This window comes from Theobroma cacao, chromosome 4 (assembly GCF_053813885.1).
Source record: "Theobroma cacao isolate CCN51 chromosome 4, ASM5381388v1, whole genome shotgun sequence".
In the NCBI taxonomy this organism is placed as follows: Eukaryota; Viridiplantae; Streptophyta; class Magnoliopsida; order Malvales; family Malvaceae; genus Theobroma; species Theobroma cacao.
The window spans coordinates 35,236,796-35,259,394 of record NC_142642.1 but is presented as its reverse complement, the minus strand read 5'-3'; the positions used below and the strand labels follow the sequence as shown (position 1 = coordinate 35,259,394).

Here is a 22,599-nt window from a genome sequence, read left to right as displayed (position 1 = left end):
ATTATTAAGTTGTTTATTATTATATGGTCATTATGCAAAACACAGATATAAGGCATTTGTCATGTATACGTGTTCCGTCTATGTTTATTACATATTTGTGTACGAATAGATTGAATGATGTGACTCTAAACCCCAAACCTTAAACTTTAAAAAACACCAATCTAATGGCTAGCAGCCAGAACAAAAGGAAACTCTGAGATAACAGAGCAAGCTTGAAAATCACTCATCAGATACAAGGAAAAAACAGGACGCACTAGACAACCAAAACTATAATCTCCGGCAAACAGGAATACCCAAAATTCAAGACCTGAAAAAGAAAACACAGAAAGCCAAGTAGCTGACTCATCTCTGCCCGGAACAATATAAAATTATGAAATGGTCAAGCTTTGTGACGGAGAGAAAAAAAAAAATAAAGGTCAACCTTTTTGCCTTCCCCTGGCTGTCAATCAAACCAAGAGAGTATGTAGCTATTGCTACAAAGACAGCATAATCCTCAGCACATATCGACAACTTAAAAAATGTTGCCAAACCAGCCTTTGGAGCTTCAGGCCTTGAATGAGTTCTCAAGGCAACTGTGACTTACTTTACCGGAGAGAGCCGATTAAAGTAGTTCCTGTATTTGTATATTTTCATCAATTTAATCTTTATACTCAAATTTTGGTCAATTTAATTTCTTGATTTTAGAAATTAAAATAATTTAGCCCTTCTCCTTAATGTCATTTAATTTTACTGTTAGAGGTGATGATATCAACATCACGTCAATATTAATGTAATAGTGCCATGTGACACTGATATGATAATATGATAATACTAACGTGACACTAACATGTTGACGTGATAAATCGAGCAAAAATTTTCTTAAAAAAAATCTATACCGCATTATAGATTAAATTAAATAAAAATATATAATATATATTAAATTGAATAAAATTAAAATGTATAGAGACTAAATTGAAAAAAATATTTAAAAAATATAAATCTTTGATAGATGAGACATATACTTGTCAATAAATCCAATGTTTAAGTCTAAAAGATTTTTTGTATTTTGAATAAAAAAATAATACAGAGACTAAATTGAACAAAATTAAAGTCTATAAGACTAAATTGACAAAAATATTTAAAAAATACAAATCTTTGAGAGATGATACATACATTTATTAATAAATCAAATGTTTAAATGTAAAAGATTTTTTTTGATTATTTGATTTCATAATAGTTATATTAATTTATCTTCTTCGTAAAAATTAATTTTTTTTATTTTTGAATTGAGGAAAAAGATATTCGAACCTTACTCTTTAAGTAAAGAAATCATCAATCAATTAATAAATCAAATACTTGAGTGCTTGTAAAAATTAAATTTGAATTCCTCTTCTATAAAAAAAATTCTTATCACAACCCAAACCAAAGAGTCATGACCGATGCATGAGCCAAATAAGTGAAACCCACTAGACTCGAGCAAGTCTAAAAAATACTAACACAATATTCAAGTCCATGGGTTTCATAGCCAAAACACGTTCATTTCATAACTTAAATTCGATATTTACAATAGAGCCCTAGGGACACGATTGACTTAAATAAAATTTTCACGGTGGCCATAAGGCCCTACGTTGGCCATCATCATGGGTTCGTACAAAACAACCCTTAACAAATACACGGCACTATAATGCCTACACAAATCCCAAATTCTACATTTTCAAAACCAGAAGCGGGGAGGACTTAGTGGAGTGACACTACGAGAGGGAACCTACCAGATGCCAAAATTTTATTCGTCCAAATGACAACACTAGCCACGCAAGGATCAATAGCCTCATTTATCTATACATGATACAACAGAGGAGTAAATCATCTAATACTCAATGAGGGGAAATATTATCATAGCATAATAAATCACATAAAAATACATACATATGTAACATATCTAGTCATAAAGCTATCATAGCTATTGTCAAACATCTCGAATTCAGAAGGGCAGGGATCATCCTAATATCCTAAGTGCACATTTCATTTTGCTATGTCTTACTGTGATCACATCTCAACGGCATATCACATTCATGCTTGATCAAATCTATGTCTCTATTGGTCATACATATTTCTTAATCTCATCAATATACTTTTCGCCCACTAGTTGCACAAACATCAACATTCATATTCTAACTCATTCCTAGCCTAATAGCCGCATATTCAGGAACAATTTCATATCCACGTAATGCATTCGCCTAGATGTCTAATAGCTCATGCTTCCCAATTACATAACATTACAATATTTCAATGCCACCATGTGGCACACAACCCGACATGGGTGAATATCATCACAAAATATAATTATTCTGACCTAAGCATATGCATCTAGGTACAAACACATCGAATAACTTACCAACTCATGCTTTCCAATAGCATGGCATATATACAAATATATATATATATATATATATATATAATTGTTCTCTAGACTAAGCATGCTCATCTAAGCTTAAACACATAAATCAATGTAACATGGCAGCACATATCCTATTGCGAGATGCATCCACATGCATTTAACTATAAAGCTCCACTCAACTCAATTGGTGGGATTTCTCACCAATAAACAATCACCCTTGTAGTTTTATTTAGTTCCACCAAGTGATTTTTCAACAACTCAGTAAGCATCCCCGAGCGTTCAAGGAATTGTGTGTCTCGGTTCTGACCTCGAATGCATTAATTCGAGAAGCTCCTACCAATTCACATTATACCATCCTTTAGTCACATTTCCAGTACCACAATTTGTACATATTCTGCTGTCACAACCTGAACAGTATTTTCCTTTAGTAATATAACTCCAAACCTTATTCCTTACCTTTAAAACTCGACAAGGTTGCCTTTGGTACGGCTACAAAACTTGGTAGGATTACCTGCAATTTACTTTTATCTCATCATCCTCATAGCAATCCACATCACCTATTCAATTAATACTATCGTAAAGTTATTATTTTTATGCCTTCGGCCAGAAAATAATTAATACAAATTCAATTATAATCACCATTCTTACCTTTGTAAAACAAATCAAATTACCAACTCAATGTGTGCTGGTGTTAGCTCTCGGGTTGGGCAGCTTCCCCGCAACTTTTCCTTCCACTTCTCCAGAAAGAACCTTTACAATATTGTAAGTTCAAGGGCATGAAAGCTTCTCTACTTCACCCGTGTTTTACCACAGCATTTAGTCATAAATCTAATCCTTTGACATATTTTTCCACTCATTTTTTTCTTTACTTTGTATCATGGGGGACAACCTTTTGTTGTCCGCCCATTGTTAACACATGGTGGGGGGGACAACCTTGTGTTGTCCGCCCCGCCCACCCATTTCTTCTATTGTTTAACCTATGCATTGGTCTGGCCGGCCATTCAGCATCCAAGTTGCATTTTAATTTCACATGTACACTTCATGATATTCAATTTACTTAGGAATGGCATAATTGCATATGAGTCTTCCAATATTTCTTATTTACTATTTAATCTCAAACTTTTCAACCTTTATAATTTAGGCCCTTCAACTATTCATCATTCTCAGTTTAGTCCTCTAAACTTTTCTAATCACAATTTTGTTTCTCGACTTATTATTTCTTTTCAATTAGATCTTTCAACTACTCTTTTTACTTCAATTTTTTTCTTCTATTATTCTTCCTCTACTCATACATAAGTAAAATATTAAATTTGCATTCCACTAAAGAATCACAATAATATTTAAATATATACATACTTTTTTGTACTTTATTTAATAATGGCACGTAAATTCCACCAATACTCCATTTCCTTAAAGTTTTTCTTTCCTTCAGTACACTGAAGACTTCCAGCCTGAGAGAGAGAGAGAGATGAAAGATATTGTTCATGAAATTTGGATAACTTTGGAAAACCAGGATAAAACCACATAATGCAGTCTGAGAGTGAGAGTCGCAACTTTCAAAGAAAAAAAACATACATTTCAGCACGTATGTGTCAAAGAACAAACCTGCCGGAAGTAGGTGAATTGTGTGATCTCCATCCCATCGATCCAGATTTCCCAGCCCAAACCCCATGCACCAAGTACCTGTAAGCATGCGTGAGGTCAATAATAGCAAAGTGACGTAAAAATATCATGGTTTTAAAGTGCTCAAAATTAGGAAGCAAGCTGGCTTTACAAAAAATTACATAAAACTATACAGATTGGAAAACATATATACACATCAAGACACCATGAAAATAGATCATATTACCAGACTGTCCCAATTGTCCTTGACAAACCATATATCATGTTCACTCACATCAATACCTATTTCACGCATGTGCATATTGTAAAATAATCATTGGAATACAATTATATATGACCATTCACATTAAATTATATGTTGTATCCAGTAAGTCAAAAATAATTTATTCAATTATATACCATTTGATTCCTTAAAAGAACTAAGAATGAGGATGATCAAAGACCAATAAAAGTCCTAGACCTCTAAATTTGAAGGGATAGAAGATGGTGCCTAACTTTGAGCATCATTAAACCAACCAATTTATCAAAAATTATAGGATGTTCTTGGCAATGTAACAAGTATATAGTAAAAACATATAAAGAAATTATTGATGTTTAACAGTAATTGGTCAGTATCTTGGAGGCATAAAATTACTAGAAACTGCACACACCTCCACAAGTGCAGACATAGAGAAAAGCTTCCAAGGCAATGCGCTTTTACATTATAAAAATGGTTACCATTTTAAATGTGCAGTTCAAATGCATCTAAGCAAAAATCTAGTTATTGTGCCAAAGCTCAAAGTTGAAAAAATTAAATTGTCAGCTTATGAGAACATAAAAGATAACTATTTCATTATTTTCGGTCCAATACTATACAAGGAGGAAGCTATCTTACAAACCAGATCAAGTTCCATAAAGATAACCAGCATGTATAAGATTAGCACACACAAGAAAATTAATAAAATAAAGGCAACATTAAGGAATTATGGCAACTAGCAACTTACAAGAAAGAACAAATATTTACATAGGATGAAACAATGCATATCAAGATGTGAAGAAAAGGTCACCCAAATACTCAATGCTGAAAGGCTACGAATAAAAGAGGTCTTGTGAATTTCCTGGATTGAGCTTTAGTATAACCTGAAATTAATCAAGGAAAGGTGGGAATAAGGAAAAGGAAAAGGAAAATGACTGCAAAAGAAGCTAAAAAAATCATTAAAAAATCACAAACACGATCTATTCAATAAATCGCACAGATCTGAAATTGAGTGTGGCATTGGAGCCTGTTAGGATTTTCCCCTTAACAACTATCATCTGTCCCGATGCTAGGCTCCACATAACTTTGATAAAGAACTCCAAATTATCAATTAGCTGATAAATATTATATGGATGACAACACATTGATAGAAGTCATGCAAAATCTGAACAAGAAATTAACTATAGATTATTTCTTTCAAAAAAAACAAAAATGGATAACATTTTAATCAGCTACTTAGAAAGGATAATGTTATCTCCACAATATGTGGATTCTTTTTAGACAGCGTGTTACGACCTTAATACACAATAAAAATGTCAAATTAACACATCAAAGTATATACTCATATAAGCACCATTGTATCTTTATTACCTAAGAGGAATGTCATGTCAAATACATTCAATATATATTTTGCACCATAATGCCTTGGATTAAATCATAAGAATGCACCATATGACAAAATAAGATTCACATATTAGCATCATTATACCTTGTGCATAATAGGAATGCCAAATGTCCACACCCTTAAAATTTCTTCTATCTCTCTAAACAACACAAAGTGATTCTCATATTAAGCAACCACTAAAATCTATCATGAGTTTCAAATTCTTCTCTTCAATAAAAAAAATTTTAAAATTTTCCAATGTGCAAAAATATTTATCATGTGCCAATGAAATAACTCTTTTTGTTCATGATTAGAAATAAGATATCCTCAATTGACACCATTGTACTTTTATATACAATCGGAATATCAAATTAACAGATAAAACAATATGTTCACATAAATAACATTGCGCCTTTATTTCACAATAAGAATGTCATGTCAAATATTTTAAATATCTATTTTACACCATTTATCTTTGATGGTAAAATAAGAATGCATCATATACCAAGATGCTAGATTTACATATAGGCACCATTATACCTTAATGTATAATGGGAATGCCACATACCCACACCTTATAGTTTCTTTATTTCTCCAAACACCACAAGGTGGTTCCCACTTTAAGCAAATCAACCAAATCCATCATGACAATGTACAATTGGCACCATTGTACCTTAATGTATAATTGGAATGTCAAATAACATATCAAGCTATATATTCAAATAAGTATCGTTGTGCCTTTATTGCACAACAGAAATAACATGTCAAATATTTTAAATATCTATTTTGAATCATTATACTTTTAATGGTAAAATAGGAATGCACGACATATCAAGATGTTAAATCTACATATTAACACCATTATTCCTTAATGTATAATAGGAATGTCAAATGCACACACTTTATAGTTTCTTTATTTTGCCAAACATTGATACAATCGGAATGATATAATCATCAAACATTTATTTTGCCACATACCTTATAGTTTCTTTCTATTGCCAAACACCACAAAGTGGTTCCCACCCTAAGCTTACCAACCAAATCCATCATGACAACAAAACAAAAGGAATTCTATTTGCACCATTAAGTTACAATATTAACATTATTGTACCTTAATACACAATCGAAATGTCAAATTAACACATTAAGTTACATGCTCGCATAAGCAACATCTTGCTTTCATTGCACAATTAGAATGTCATGTGAAATATTTTAAATATCTATTTGCATCATTATACCTTCAATGGTAGAATAGAAATGCACTTTATATCAAGATGTTAGATTTACATATTGGTACCATTACACCTTAACGTATAATAGGAATGCCACTTGCCACACCTTACAATTTCTTTATTTCTCCAAACACCACAAAGTGCTTCTCACCCTCAACAAACCAACCAAATCCATCATGACAATGAAACAAAAGGAATTTTAAATTGACACGATTTTAACTTAATGTATAATCAGAATATTAAATTAACACATCATGGTATATATTGTGCAATAAATGCACAATAGGAATGCCATGTCAAAAATTTAATTTCTCTTTCGCACCATTATACCTTCGACGGTAAAATAGAAATGCATAAGATGCTAGATTTACATATTGGTATCATTAGATCTTAATGTATAATAGGAATGTCACATGCTCACACTTTATAGTTTCTTTATTACTCAAAACACCACAAAGTGGTGCTTACCTTAAGCTAACCAACCAAATCCATCATGATAATCAAACAAAAGGAATTCTCAATTGACACTATTGTAACTTAATGTACAATCGGAATATTAAATTAACGCATCAAGCTATATGCTTATATCAACACCATTGTGCCTTTATTGCACAATAGGAATGCCATAACAAATATTTTAATTATCTATTTTGCACCATTATACCTTCAATGGTAAAATAGGAATGCACCATATATCAAGATATTAGATTTACATATTGACACCATCATACCTAAATGTACAATAGGAATGCCAAATGCCCTTAACTTATAGTTTTTTTATTTCGCCAAACACCGTAAAATGGTTCTCACCTTAAGATAACAACCAAATCCATCTTGATTATCAAACAAAAGGAATTCCCAATTGACACAATTATACCTTAATATACAATTAAAATGTCAAATTAACAAATTAAGCTAAATGTTCACATAAGCACCATTGTGCCTTTAACGCATAATAAGAATGTCATGTCAAATATTTTAAATATCTATTTTGCATCATTATACCTTTGGTGGTCAAATAAGAATGCACCGTATAACAAGATGTTAGATTCACATATTGGCACCATTATACCTTAATGTATGATGGAAACGTCAAATGTGCACACCTTATAGTTTCTTTCTTTCGCCAAATGCCACAAAGTGGTTCCCACCTTAAGCTAACCAACCAAATCCATAATGACAATGAAACAAAAGGAATTCTCAATTGACACCATTATACCTCAATGTACAATCAGAATGAGAAATTAATACATCAAACTATACATTCACATAAGCACCATTGTTTCTTTATTGCATAGTAGAAATGCCATGTCATATATTTTAAATATCTATTTTGTATCATTATATCTTCAATAGTAAAATTGGAATGCACCATATATCAAGATGTTAGATTTACATATTAACACCATTATACCTTAATGTATAATAGAAATGTCAAATGCATACACCTTATAGTATCTTTCTTTTGCCAAAACCACAAAGTAATTCCCATCTTAAGCTTACTAATCAAATCCATCATGACAACAAAACATTAATGTACAATTGACACCATTGTACCTTAATGTACAATCGGAATGTCAAATTAACATATTAAGTTATATGTTCACATAAGCACTATCGTGTTTTCATTGCACAATAAGAATGTCATGTCAAATATTTTAAATATCTATTTTGCACCTTTATACCTTCAATAGTAAAATAGGAATGTAGCATACATCCAGAAGTTAGATTTATATATTGACACCATTATACTTTAACGTATAATAGGAATGCCACTTGCCACCTTATAATTTTTTTATTTCTTCAAACACCACAAAGTGGTACTCACCTTAAACTAACCAACCGAATCCATCATGATAATTAAACAAAAGGAATTCTCAATTGACACCATTGTACCTTAATATACAATCGAAATGTTAAATTAACACATTAAGTTATATGTTCACATAAGCACCATTGTGCCGTTATTGCACAATAGGAATGCAACAACACAAAGTGGTTCTCACTTTAAGCTAACCAACCAAATCCATCATGATAATCAAACAAAAAAAATTCTCAATTGACACCATTACATCTTAATGTACAATCGAAATGTCAAATTAACACATTAAGGCATATGTTCACATAAGCACCATTGTGCCTTTATTGCATAATAGGAATGTCATGTCAAATATTTTAAATATCTATTTTGCACCAAGATATTAGATTTACATATTGGCACCATTATACCTAAATGTATAATAGGAATGCCAAATGTCCACACCTTTTAGCTTATTTATTTCTCCAAGCAACACAAAGTGGTTCTCACCTTAAACTAACCAACCAAACCAATCATGATAATTAAACAAAAGAAATTCTCAATTGACACCATTGTACTTTAACCTAAAATCGAAATGTCAAATTAACACATCAAGCTATGTGTTCACATAAGCATCATTGTGCCTTTATTGCACAATAGGAATGCCATGTTAAATGTCTTTTTAAATATCTAGTTTACACCTTTATACCTTCAATGATAAAATAGGAATGCACTATAAACCAAAATGTTAGATCTACATATTGGCACCATTATACCTTAATGTATGATAGGAATGCCAAATGCCCACACCTTATCGTTTTTTTATTTCTCCAAACACCACAAAGTGGTTCTCACCTTAAGCTAACCAACCAAATCAATCATGACAATCAAATAAAAGGAATTCTCAATTAACACTATTGTACCTTTATGTACAATCGAAATGTCAAATTAACACATTAAAGTATATGTTTAAATAAACACCATTATGCTTTTATTACACAATAAGAGTACCATGACAAATATATTCAATATGTATTTTGCACCATACCTTCAATTAAATCATAAGAATGCACCACATAACAAGACAATAGATATTGGCACCGTTATACCTAATGTATAATAAGAAATCCACATGCTCACATCCTTACAGTTTATTTTATATATTAAAACAGTACAAAGTGATTCTCACCCTAAGTAACCACTCAAATCCATCATGAGTTTCAAAAAATAAAATTTAAATAAGCTAACCCGAGAAGCTTCTTCAAACTTTGCATTTTCCATCACTAGTAAGAATGAAAAGTTCTCATGGATGATTGTGCAAAGAAAACAAAAATGCACAACAACAACAACAACAAAATAAATAACCAGAAGAAAACATAAATAAAAATGGATGAAAGTCGATGCATCTCAGGCCAACAACTAGAACCTGAAACATCCAATGACATATTTAACCGGCCCCTCATATTTAAGCTCATGCATAAAGCACACATAGATAAGTGTTCTCAACAAATAATCATCAAAAGACAGACTCAAAATCAAAAAGAATCATTCCAATGTATAAGAAATTATTTTGACTTATAGAAACTTGCTTTCATATACTTACACAACATTCCATGGTACCGGACAGAGAACTCAAGTATGTCAAAGGATTCATAGTCCCGGCTCCAACCTAATCATTACAAACAAAATCTTAATGAAACAAACTGGCGATTGACAAGAATTCAAAAATCAGCCGCGTAAAATGCTTTTTCACCAAAATGGAAAGTAGAAGAATATAATGGTAAAAACAATTATGGTAATGAAATTAGGCCATTACTATTAGGTTATCTATGTGTTGCTCCATTGCATCACTGCACATCCAACCGACGCCCAATATTCCTACGAAATTAGCAACAATTACACCTATTTTAGTACCTAACAAGTTATTTAAAACAACAAAGTATAATAGTAACAATACCAGTGTAAAACATAGTTAAAAAGGAATGTGAGTAGTCGTAGTTCTTGGAACCTGGAGTCTTTGAATGGCTTGTTGAAATGTGAGATTGGAAGCTCTCTGTGACTCGTCGCTGGCGTTCGTCGAGGAATGCTGTTGAATTGAAGAAGTGTTAACCGCGGAGGAGGTTGTTCGACTGAAGCGGCGGCTGCGGCTCAACGGTGGTGGTGCCTTGAGAAGGATAGCGTTTGGCTTGGCGACGCGCAGGAGAGAAGGTGGGAAGCGTGGAGCTTCAGAAAGGAGATGACTAAGGGGAAGGCGAGGATAGTCGGCTCTGTGCCTTGACGCTCCAAACACACCGCGAAGAAGGAATATTATGTAACGGTCAATTAGCCTCAGGATTAAATATTATTTTTCTGGTTTGACCGGTCAACTAACATCAGTTTCACCGACTTTGATCATTTTCTTAAAAAAAGAAAACTTTGCTTCTTTATTTCTCATTTTAGAATTGGTTTTTCACCTTTTTTTTTTTAAAATTCTCTTTAAATCAATAAAATTTTATTAGAAAGAAAAATAAAAATAGAAAATGTTAGGCCACTTTAATTGTAAGGATAATTTACAAAATAACATTATAAGTTAAAAAAAATAAGATTGTTTATTTTATAGGCAAGAAAAAATAATTACTTTATTAATTCAGTTAATTCATGAAAATAATCTTCTTTCAGACATGCAAATTTTCTACACTATTACGTTTTGATGTTTTACAAATTCAATTTTAAAGTGAAATTATACATTAAAAAATTATGACTAATCTTCTCTCTGAACTTTTTCTTTTAATAATATTTTCATTAATTTATTTAACTTTTTAACATCGAGATATTAGGTTTTTTATTTTTTTTTATTTATAATTTTCAAATCATTTATAATATTTAAATCCAATTTAACATAACTGACCATTTTTTTTAAAAAAAATTGAACATCATCCTACTTAAATTTGGTTTTAGACATTCACATTTGAAAACAAAATCTTTGTTATATCATATATCTAAAGTTAGGATTATGTAAAAGAAAATTAAGTTCTATTCTAAAAGATTCAAGTGTGGAAATTAAACTATAGAATATTGTCAATCAATCTAACAACTTAGATGTGACTTTCATGGTGTGCTTATCAAGGAATTAGTCGATCGTGAAACAATAAAAATGTTCATAGTCGGGTCGATATACGTATGGCTTCTTTCTAGTTATATATTTTTTGTCAAGAGAGAATTTTTTTTAATAAAATTATCTTTTAAATGTAATAGATTGTAAATCTTAGATGTTGACAGAATTTAGGGGTTGCATATTATTGACAGGAAACATGCCTGAAGCCCTGGAACACCATCAGTCACCAGAAGAGTGATCATCCCATAATCTGAATGAGCAGAAGCACCATATATTTCTTCACTAGATGAGTCCAAGTCCCCTAACATCAAAATTAAGAAACACAATGTCATCTTTTAAGGTTTTATGGCTCTCAACTTCTCATCATCTGTTTTTTATCCATATATTTCTTCGCTAGAAGGGAAAGTTTTGTTAAATATCTACATGTGCAAGGCAAAATATTAATGAAGAAAGAAAAGAAAAAAGTAAAAGAAAAAAAAGAAGTTCCATAAAAACTTCACATCAATCAATTACTAAAACAAATATAAAGAAGCCAATCAGTGCTATTGTGCCTGGATAGTGTAATATGCGAATGAATGCCATTGGTTCTTTCGGTGCTCCCACCTTCTCAAAGAAATCCTCATCCAATTTCAAATCCAGGGCTATTAAAGAAACTAATCTTGTCCTAGCACACCTGACGCACCAAATTTGGCACCTTGTAAATCTGGCAGTCTTTTCATTCTACAAGCTGGAATTCTGAGATACTTCTGCCACCAAAATATTGTCCTGGCAGAGGTATCTCATTCAATTTTCCAAGCAAAATATAATCAATGAGAAATTTTTATTCTCATCAGAAAACCATAAATGCCAACATGTAAATAAACAGTAGGGGACTCACAGCACTTTCTTATGGTAAAGTCTCCATTGTGCTTCCCCAAGATGGCAGATCTTCTGAAATTTCCAAGCCAGAAAACATCCGATTATATGAAGAAACTATCTAAACAAAGGATGAATCAAGAAATTTGGGGCAACTTTTACAAGATGTTTTTGCATAAGATAACCATACAATACATAGCAGCTTCTAAAGGCCACTGATTGAGGTTATCTGCTAAGGGAATAATATAGAAACTCTCTTTACTGTCACCTGTTTTCCAACCAGTCACAAGTGTTCATTCTTACATCATATATGTAAACCGGGGAAGAAACGAAGCAAAGTAACTCTACTGAAATGGGTAGATCCATTTAATGGGTCACAAACAGAGAATAGGAAAAGAATTCAAAATCAAAAGCATAAAGATCCTGATCAGTAAGCAAGTTCATTTTTGGTTTCTGTGTATTTTTTTGGCTCAGTGTTTCTGTGTATTCGATATTGGAAAATCTTGGGTAATTCCACTAGTATCTCACATCAAACTCGTTGACACGATCACTGAACAGGCAACTTAAGAAAAAAATAAGTGAAAAAATAATAAGAAGAAAAAGATAACGTTAATTAAAAAAAAACCTTTGGTATTTAAAGAAGCATCGAGTTTTTCAGCACAGAGCGCTGTGTAACCTCTGTGATTCTTTTTAGCCAATTTCATCTTCTCTTCGACTGGGAGTGCAAAAAACATGCTACTCTGCTCCAAAACTTCCTTAAAAAGTTCTTCCTCCACGCCATGATTCACAAGGTAAAAGAAACCATGGTCCATGCAAGCCTGCTGAGATACAAATATTATAGCCAATTCTGAGAGCAAGTTGAACCTCCTAATCCAAAAAGCAATATTTATTGCATTTGGAAGTACATAAACGTTCATACTTGCATGGTTTTGCTGTTCCCAGCTTCATAAACAGTATCTTTACAACAAGAAATTTACAGAGCCAAACTGCAACTACCTGAGGATTGAACAAAGAGTAAAAGAAAAAACATTATATTTAGCATGCTAGAAGCAAAAGAAAGAAAGAAAACCCGACGGATAGAGTTGGCAGTTGAGATGCTACCTGGTGAGGACAATAAATAAGGGTGTTTGCTTCTTACTTGTTGTCTTTCTAAAAATCCACAAAGCTTGTGTTTAATTGCCTGATGCCGATTGTTCAGATTACTCTCATCTTTTTTTCAATTTAGATCTGGAAATACAATGTCCATTGTTAACATTGTATTTCAATTTAGCTTGTATTCTAAAAGGATTTGTTTTTAAAAAATGCAATGAACATTCTAAAAGACTCCTCCCAAAATTCTCTTTCCACTCAAACAACCGTGTTGGAAAAGATTCAATGTCCATAAATCATCATTCTACACTGTTAGAACACAAGACTCCAAACACAGAGTCCCCACTAATAGTGTGTAAAACGGTTGTACACGATAATTCACTAAACATTGATCATGTGTTATATGATCAAGCCCTTTTGCAGGGATTACCAAATTCCGATTCAGAAAGAGAACGGTTAACTATCCAATTTTCACTGCCACAGCTGCTCCTCTTGGTATTCCGTCGAGATTTCTTCTTCACACTTTTCTTTCTTTTTGTGACCTTGCTCATGAGTTTTTCTTTGATTTCTTCATAACATCTCCATTTTCTATTCCCTAATCTTGATGAGAACAGCACTTTCTTCCCTCCTTCAAACCTTAAGTTTGCAGTGACAGGATGAGGAGTGTCAACTGCATCATCAATGTCAATTTGGGGGTAAGCTGCTTCAACACCTGCTTCGGGGTTCTTTTTCAAAACAGACCAAGCCTTAAAAATATCAGCCCCAGCAACACTAAACCTCCTAGAACCCAGCGCCTTATTCAATTTGCAATTTCCACAACTAGCTGTCAATGAATAACATTGCCTCCTACCAGATGTGTTTGTTTCTCTACACAATGTATTTAACATATGTTTGTTGATGTTGGCCTATCTACTCATGGAGAAATAATCCGGATCTTTCAAAGATAAAAATTTGATTAATTGAACTTTTTTTTAAAAAAAATCTGGCTTACATGATAATTCCATTTCCTCTGACAATTTCAAAATTTTCAAGTTGTGGTCTATTTTCGGTTTCAAGGCTTATGATGGTGTCTCAAGTCTCAAGTAAATTTTCAGAACCTTTTACTTGCAGGGTCGCTAGGGTTTGAATTTAATGCCCTTGCTTATTGAAACTGAACGGAGGGGAGGGGAGCTTGTAACAGTGCAGCTGCAGGGTATATGACTGGAAATTTGGTTGGGGTTTTACTTGATTGCTCAGTTTGCTGCCTTGTATTCCTCTCTGTAACACAATGTTGCTCGAAACTTAGAAAAGTTGCATTCTGTCTGCCACTACGCCTTCCTTCCAAGAGATGTTCTTGAGAAGAATTCAAACTCGATAAACGATGAGTATTCCTACTTTCCTCTACATGTTGGGCAGCTCATCTATTTGGTTAAGGTTTTTTTTTCCTAAAAATTAAGAATTAAATCAAGAAACATAACAGGATATATTATATGGGAAACAGGCTCATGTACAGTATTCATTACGCCACCAATATAGAGAAATAGGAAGTGATTGTCATGTAGAGTCCATTACGTTTGAATCACAAAACCAGAAAAAGTAGGGACTACATGGCTAACAGTTGATGCTACATTCAGAACTTGAACTGCTTTTACAGAGAATTTATTCTATCCTATGCCTTCAATATGCTAAAAACTACAAAAAAGAATGAGAAACATCAAGAAACATTGAACATGTAACTTGTCACATGGAATTTACTTAGCATCAACAAGAATATACGAAGCTTGTTCGAGATCACTTCACGCCTTTTTAAACTGAGCTGTCATCAATGTGAGGACATTTCTTCCGTACCCATGCTGCAGAGATTTAAGATATGACCGGAGTTTCATAAGAAGACTTCCATGAAGTGGACTACCTGTTTTCATCGTCTCTCTTAAAGCAGTTTGGAGAACATAGTTTCCATATCGATCCTTAGCAACCTGAAGAAGTTGATTGCTCAGAAGAAATTCATGAAGCACATGATCCATCCCTGAAGATTTCAAGCAATCCTCTACCAGATGACTTCCTCCTTTCTGCAGGGATAGTTTAACGTAGTAACCTTTCAATTTGAAGCAAATTTTATCGATCACGAAAGGCTTTTGGAGCCCCAGGACGTGCTGCACAACAAAGTTCCCTGCAGGATCTTGTGAAAGGTACACCACATGATCACAGATCAAGTTCAGGAGTTGATCTCTTCGAGGCCCTTTGATACGGGAGATAAAACTGTTTAAGGATATGCATCCCCTCTCATGTGTGGCTAGTTGGAGACATTTATCGATGGCTTCAATATATAGCAAGTCATTCTTCTGAGAGTCGACAACGTCCAGGCACTCCATTATAACATATCGTCCTGTTGGATTGACCATCAAGTCCCAGAAATTGTTGCACAAAGCTTTAACAACCTCGGTAACCAATGGTGACTTCTCAAGCACTTGGATCAGCTTCTTAATAGAATAAGTGCCATATCTATGGATTGATGTATAGAAGATGTCTCCGTTTGAATTTGTTAGTTTTTCCACAATCATCCGCAACTGAATTTCGTTTTCTAACTCAATCAGCTTCTGAAATAGATAGCGTCCATATTGGTCGGTCATCAGCTGGAATATGTACTCAATAACCCCTTCAAATATCAGTTGTGTAATTCTTGGGTCCTTCAACAATACCAAATCCTGGAAATATGTCGAGCCTCCTTCAGTCATGGCCAGTATAATAATTTGATTACCTCGCAAATTCTGGAAACCACCAGAACTCTTATTACTCATGTTGAAACCACTCCGCGAAAGATTTCCACCAGTTGTAACTGCTTCAGGATGAGAAGGAAGGCAGGGTTTTTCTTTTTCTTTATACAAACCACTGAATAAGTTAACATGGCTGATCAAGGAATCCTTCCATCCCTTTGATGTCAAATTATGTAGGTATGGTTCTTCAAAACCATACTCGGTGTTCAATGTTTTTCCCGTCAGGTTTTCAGAAAACCCATACGGTTGATAACCCACACCATTCAGATTCATATGACTAAAAGAAGGCAATATACTTACCTTCTTTGAAGAACTCAACATACTTTCTCTTTTGTTCAATCCAGGACCACGCAAGATGCTAGTTAAAGAACCATTCAGAGGCAAAGACGAAGAAGCCCTGTTGCCCTGAGTAGGAGCCGAACCATCAATCTCAACCTTGCCATTCTTCAAGCAAAGATTCCCAATAGAAAGCTGAAGGGTTTCAAGAAAAGTAGAATCCGTGGAAGCCCTTGAGTTGGAGCTTTCAGGATCAGCAGAGTTCTCCATGGAACTTACAGAGCAAGAAACAAGATAAACAAAGAAGAACAAGAGGGAACAAGAGGGAACAAGAAGCAGAGAAGGAAATCAATTGAGTAGCTATAAAGCAACCTTTCCTAGTGCTCCCTTGAAATTGTTCTTCGTTTCTATTGAGGATTTCAGGTCTGTATAGGATTAATTAATGGGTTTGTTCAAGATTACAAGTTCTTCTAGAACTAGGAACAGAGGCATTACAAAAAGAGAGAACTGAGTACTTGTTTAACAAGGAATCGTTCACCAGGCTCAAGAATTACTGGACATCAAAGAAAGGGAAAAAATTTGGGTTTTAAATCCGGCCACATCCGTTATATTAGAAAGTAAAAATAAACCGGAACTTTATTAGATTTATTAAATCAAATGATGATTCAACTTGCCATATAGGGAAAACTTCAGCTTCATGTCAAAAATCACGGTGGAGAGACTATAATTTTTCAAAATGTATAATAGTATCTTCATGCATTGAATAATTTACGCTAGATAGTATTTGTAGCGTGGTAATATTTACGTTTTAATATATATTTAAATAATAAATTTCTATATATAATTATTAATAATTGAAATATTTATCATTTTAATTTATAATTAATATAATATTATTAAAATTGAAGATTTTTATCAATGATAACAACTCAATATAACAATATCAATTTTATAACACTCGAGCATTTGATTTATTAGTTGATGTATAATCTCAATAATACTCTTATACTCTAAAAAGCCATGAAAAATATATTTTTATTATTTTAAATAAATGACTATTATATTAGAAGTGAATTTCTGTAATAAAAATAACAATTCAAAGGAATTAAAACTCTTACTTATTTAAGATATAAATCCTATTTTTGGCTGATAATTGATTAAAAAAATAATATAGATTCCTTTTGTCTAAAATAGATTTGCACAAATCCCTAGCTACTTCTATTAAGATTCTTGTCTTTCTTTTTGCTATATTCTTCAAATCATCCGCCATTGTTTTCAGATAAACAATATAATATAAATAGAAGTAGGGATTTATGCAAATCTTTTGTATACAAAAAAAAATCTTTATTAATTGTTCCTTTAAATTACAACTTTATATTTTTTTGTTAATTATTGTTTTTAATCAATTATATTATATAGATTATTTATCTGAAATCATTAATTTTTCTCATGGCTTGATCATGGACGTAAAATATACTTCCAAAATTGCCAGCCAAATCACTTGTTCGGTTCAGGTGCGTTAACAAGACCTGGCGCTATATTCTTTGACCAACCCTGGATTCAACAAAGAGAAAATCCGAACAATCACAACCTTGTTTGCATGTTTTCCAAGTCTCTTACGTAGTAAACCTTAAAAAACTTCATGGCAACCACTGGTGGAGTTTGGTTTGCTCTGCCATTGTTGAACAACAACCTTCCTTAGTTCCTTATTTGCTTCTCGGTTCTTGCAATGGTTTACTGTGTCTGATGGATTTTGCGAGCGAGCTCGTCTTGTACAATCCCTTCATCCGAGAAGGCCAGAAATTGTTCCACCGCAGATGGTTGCAACACTGTCCCATATATATTTCATGGATTCGAATTGCAAAATTGTAAGAATAGAGGGGTTTGGCATAGAAGGCGAAGGATCCGGAATAACCGAGGTCTTCTCATTGAAAAGCAACAGCTGGAAATTAAGCCATTCAACAGCCTTCATTTGCAAGTGGAGTTGGACACTGGGAAGTTTGTAATGAAGGCATTGTTTCCTTTGATTTGGCTAAGGAAGACTAGGTTTATCATCCTCAAACTCAATCTGGGTGGTCGCAAGTTCGGTCTGTTGCCAATATGTTACTTGAAAGGAAAAAATAAATTCATGCAACTCTCTAGGATTTAAGACGAATTTCCTCGTATGAAGAGAGAAAAGACCAAAAATCAAAGAGAATTGGAGTTGACCAGGACTAGCTCACACTTGCTTGGCTGGTCTTTTATCTCCCTCCTGCTTGGTCGTCTGATTTTAGTTACAATTATATTTAAGTTGGTTGTGTACATAGGGAATTTTGGGAAACACTACTACGTGCTTGTATGTTATTTATTTATTTAAAAATAATGTATAAAATCAAAGTTCTTATATGTAATTTTTTTATTATTCATTTACCCAATTATATTTTTTAACTTTTCAAGCTGTCATAAAGTAACTTACTATCCTTCGAATATATATTAGATAAGTAGAAAGAAAAAAAAATGTCCCATTGTCTCATCTTGTATTTTTCTTAATCTTATTTGCAAGCTAATGTTTATAAAATTATTTTTTTCTTAACCATTGTACATGTTGACTATTGAAAACTATATAAGTTATAATCTACACATGTGTATCGTATAAATGGCACCATCAATTAATTTGGAATGCAAATTAAATAGAGTTTGATATTAAATATGACTTGTCAAAATTTCAGATTAGAGTTTTAGTATTAATTGTTAAATTTATTATTTTAGCATATGTAATCACATTCACTATATGCCATAGAATAAATTCACTGTTCTGAATTTTTTTCATCCAAAAATTTAACTTATATATGATCATTTGATATTTTGGGAACAAACTTTTAAATCAAACTATCAGTTTTTTAATAATGATTCAACATTTTGGCTAGTGACAAACAAGATTTTATATATATATATATAAATAATGTCACATATATGAAAAAGAAAAAAAAATTACTAGTTTGGATTTTAATAATAACAAGTCTGTCAATTACATATTTAATATGAAAGTCATAAAACTTTCATGTTTCTTATCAAAACTCATAAAAATGCTTACTAGTACATTGAAAATCATGATAAAAATGAAAGTCACAAAATTTACATGTTTTTTTTTATCAAAATTCATAAAAAATGAAAATCACAAAATTTACATTATTCATTTAAACAGTTGTTTATCACACTAGCCAATTCATTTTTTTTTCTCATTTACTTTATGTGAATCATCTCCCACTTCACGCAAACAATATTTATTTCTACTATACAATCATTCTTCCTTTTGTTAATTTGATATAGTTAATTAGAGATCTCTTTTACAAAAGAAAACAAACTATTGTGACTGTGTCCGTCTTGGTACTTTCTAATCAGCCTGACTTACAAAAATATAGCCAGAAACAATTACCAAAAACTATACACATTCACGTCTTGATCCTAATCCTACACATTCACAGTTATACATATAGAGGGCTTCAAAAGATACTAATAAAGACCAAAACAAGCAAGAAAGAGAAACAATACCATTTGCATGTTTCCTTTTCTTGATCTTGCCTCGATTGCGGCTTTTGTAGAAATAGTATTAGTAATGTTATCAAGCATCCTTACAAGATGAATTTCAAGCTTTTGTAGTAACAGTACTAGTTATGTTAGCAAACATCCCTTAGGGAAAATTGCAAAATGAATTTCAAGACAAGTTGATGGAATTAAAAGATAAAAGGATGAAGGCAATATTTGAATTTTAGGGAATATGAGAATTCTCAAATGGGAAATGAAGTTTCTGTCAAATTTTACTGGGCTCAGAAATGTTAAAAAAAAAATGGTTAAAAAGATTCGTTTACACTAGTTTTATCTTCTGGTTGCACCCTCGTTTGTATCTATAACCACTTTTGGTTCCATTCGGGTCAGGGAAGATATTATCTGCACTTGCTACAACCATATCTTATTTGCACTTGCTACAACCAGGATTCTTCAAGAGCCAATCTACAATCTTCCTGATACGGAGCACATGAAGCGGATCACAATCTGAAGCACTTCACTCTCAACAAGCAACTCTTCAAGGATCTGGTTATTTTTCTGCACTTTCATTAACTACTCAATTCATTCTTCTCATAATGGCTTCCAATGCTAATGAAAATATTGAGCGCAATGATTATAACTCCATTTGCAACATTTGCAATATCCAATTCAGCCGCTTGAAAGGTGTTAGAGATCACCAAGAGCACTGAGAAGAAACACATCAAATTCAAATATGACATTTGCAAGCGCAGTTTCCAAACCAAAGCAATAAAGAAAGAACATCATGATAATGATTACTAAAATTATATTTACTCATATTCTAGTTGTAATGGCCATTTAATTAATTTGAAGTATTTAAAAGTGTTATTTTATAAATATTTTTGTGTACTTAATATCTGTAAGAATTACTTGTAGGCATCAAAATATTTATAATATTTCTTAAGGTTATTATATGGTATTTATAGTTCCTTTATAATATTATGCTATTTTATGCTTTATTATTATAATGAAGAGTGCTGTCTCATTTTTTTTTTTTTTGAACAGCAATGGATTTGTTAATACGATCTCACAGAAGAGACTTCAAAAGCAAAACCTTAAAAGGCTTCCTTGATACAAAAAATCCTCAGTTGAGGTACTTGAGGACTGATTGTCATCAGAGATAATGATGTGCCTACAGAAACAAAAAAAAAAAAGTAAATATAGTTCAACTTAAAGCATAAAACGCCCTTTACAAGACTATAGAGTGACCCAAGCTATCCACGAATCAATAGACATTGACATCGAAATACGCATTGTGATTGGTGACCCTTATTACTCCAGCCTTGGCCAATCCATCAGCCACACTATTTGCTTCACGCCTGATAGTGAGAGTTTCAATGGAGTTTGAAATAAAGCTCATTCTCCATGGAACTTGTGAGTGATCCTTTACCCAGAGAAAGACATTAGTGGAGTCCCTCTCGACTTTCAGATGATGGGAAAAGGCCCATGGGGAGGCAAGGAAGAAGATGATACCTTGATGAATGGTTTGAAATTCTACAAAGTTAGCGTCTTCAATGCCAATGCGATAAGAAAATGTCCCTCTAATGTAGCCGCTATGGTCTTTTAAAACTCCTGGCCTAAGTTTCCCTTTAGCGACCACATCGGTATTGAGTTTAAAAATCAGGTGGAAGTGGATGAATTGCAGAACGTCAGGGACTTGGAGGGCAAAATTGGGTTTAGATATTGGAATGGTGGCTTAGGTGGAGGAAGCCTGCTCGGGGCAAAATGGACAGTGGCCGTGGTGGCGACCGCGCATCTCGGAGGGAATGTTACGAAATAATTTATTTTTTTATTGTTATCTCATAAAATTGATCTTTTTTAATATAATGATAATTGAGTAAAATTTAAAAGACAAGCCAAACTTTATATATAGAATTAGAATAAAACAGGGCTTCACATAACCTCAAAGATCAAAAACTAAAACACTACATGACTTCACAAAACTTCAAAAACCAAAACTAAAAAACATACTTAAACTGACCTTGGTTTAAAGATCAATACCAAAACATTATATGGCTTCACAATGCCTCAAAGACCAAAACTAAAATATACTTAAATTTATTTTAATTTAAATTCAACTGGTGGTAGAATTCAAATATAAGGAAGTAGATGTTCGCGTGAAAGTTTAAATTGACAATGTTTTCCAAAGGTTCCATCTTTTAGGTTAAAAATGCTAATATCTCGAGGGCCATTTTGCACATAGTCATTAACATCAAAATAATCCAAAATTAAGACAGTCAAAGTTTTGTTATCACCATAAACACTATATCTCCGTCTATATTCTTTACCTCATTTTGCTCTAATAATTTATCAATTTGA

General features: G+C 32.7%; 1 protein-coding gene, 1 long non-coding RNA gene and 1 pseudogene across 9 annotated transcripts; all 3 read right to left on the bottom strand.

Moving 5' to 3' along the window:
* Positions 1-1,496: 1,496 nt before the first annotated feature.
* Positions 1,497-10,936, bottom strand: LOC18602704 (uncharacterized). 8 transcript variants are annotated; one of them, XR_016025753.1, is made up of 10 exons: positions 10,658-10,936; positions 10,466-10,527; positions 10,253-10,318; positions 4,984-5,119; positions 3,983-4,060; positions 3,734-3,828; positions 3,026-3,127; positions 2,834-2,934; positions 2,579-2,710; positions 1,497-1,815 (listed from the first exon to the last, which is right to left on the bottom strand). It is a non-coding gene; the product is annotated as an uncharacterized LOC18602704 (long non-coding RNA). The 8 variants fall into 8 exon arrangements; XR_016025755.1 differs by having other exon boundaries at positions 2,834-2,888; XR_016025754.1 differs by having other exon boundaries at positions 3,026-3,828; positions 3,953-4,060.
* Positions 10,937-11,910: 974 nt separating this feature from the next.
* LOC18602703 (azadirone synthase LFS-like) lies at positions 11,911-14,574 on the bottom strand (annotated as a pseudogene).
* Positions 14,575-15,416: 842 nt separating this feature from the next.
* LOC18602702 (pumilio homolog 12-like) lies at positions 15,417-16,986 on the bottom strand. Its single transcript, XM_088805878.1, has 3 exons — positions 16,733-16,986; positions 16,504-16,642; positions 15,417-16,452 (listed from the first exon to the last, which is right to left on the bottom strand). The coding sequence occupies exons 1-3, from the start codon at positions 16,984-16,986 to the stop codon at positions 15,463-15,465; spliced, it is 1,383 nt and encodes a 460-aa protein (XP_088662004.1). The 3' UTR covers positions 15,417-15,462.
* Between the last annotated feature and the right edge of the window lie 5,613 nt (positions 16,987-22,599).

Bases quoted from the DNA above. Each gene is read 5' to 3' on its own strand.
- LOC18602702 (XM_088805878.1), bottom strand. From the start codon at position 16,986: ATGGAGAACTCTGCTGATCCTGAAAGCTCCAACTCAAGGGCTTCCACG. The intron at 16,643-16,732 runs ATTGCCTTCTTT...AACATTGAACAC, and splicing joins TCTTCAAAGAAGGTAAGTAT to CGAGTATGGTTTTGAAGAAC. The intron at 16,453-16,503 runs GTTACAACTGGT...ATGAGTAATAAG, and splicing joins TTCCTTCTCATCCTGAAGCA to AGTTCTGGTGGTTTCCAGAA.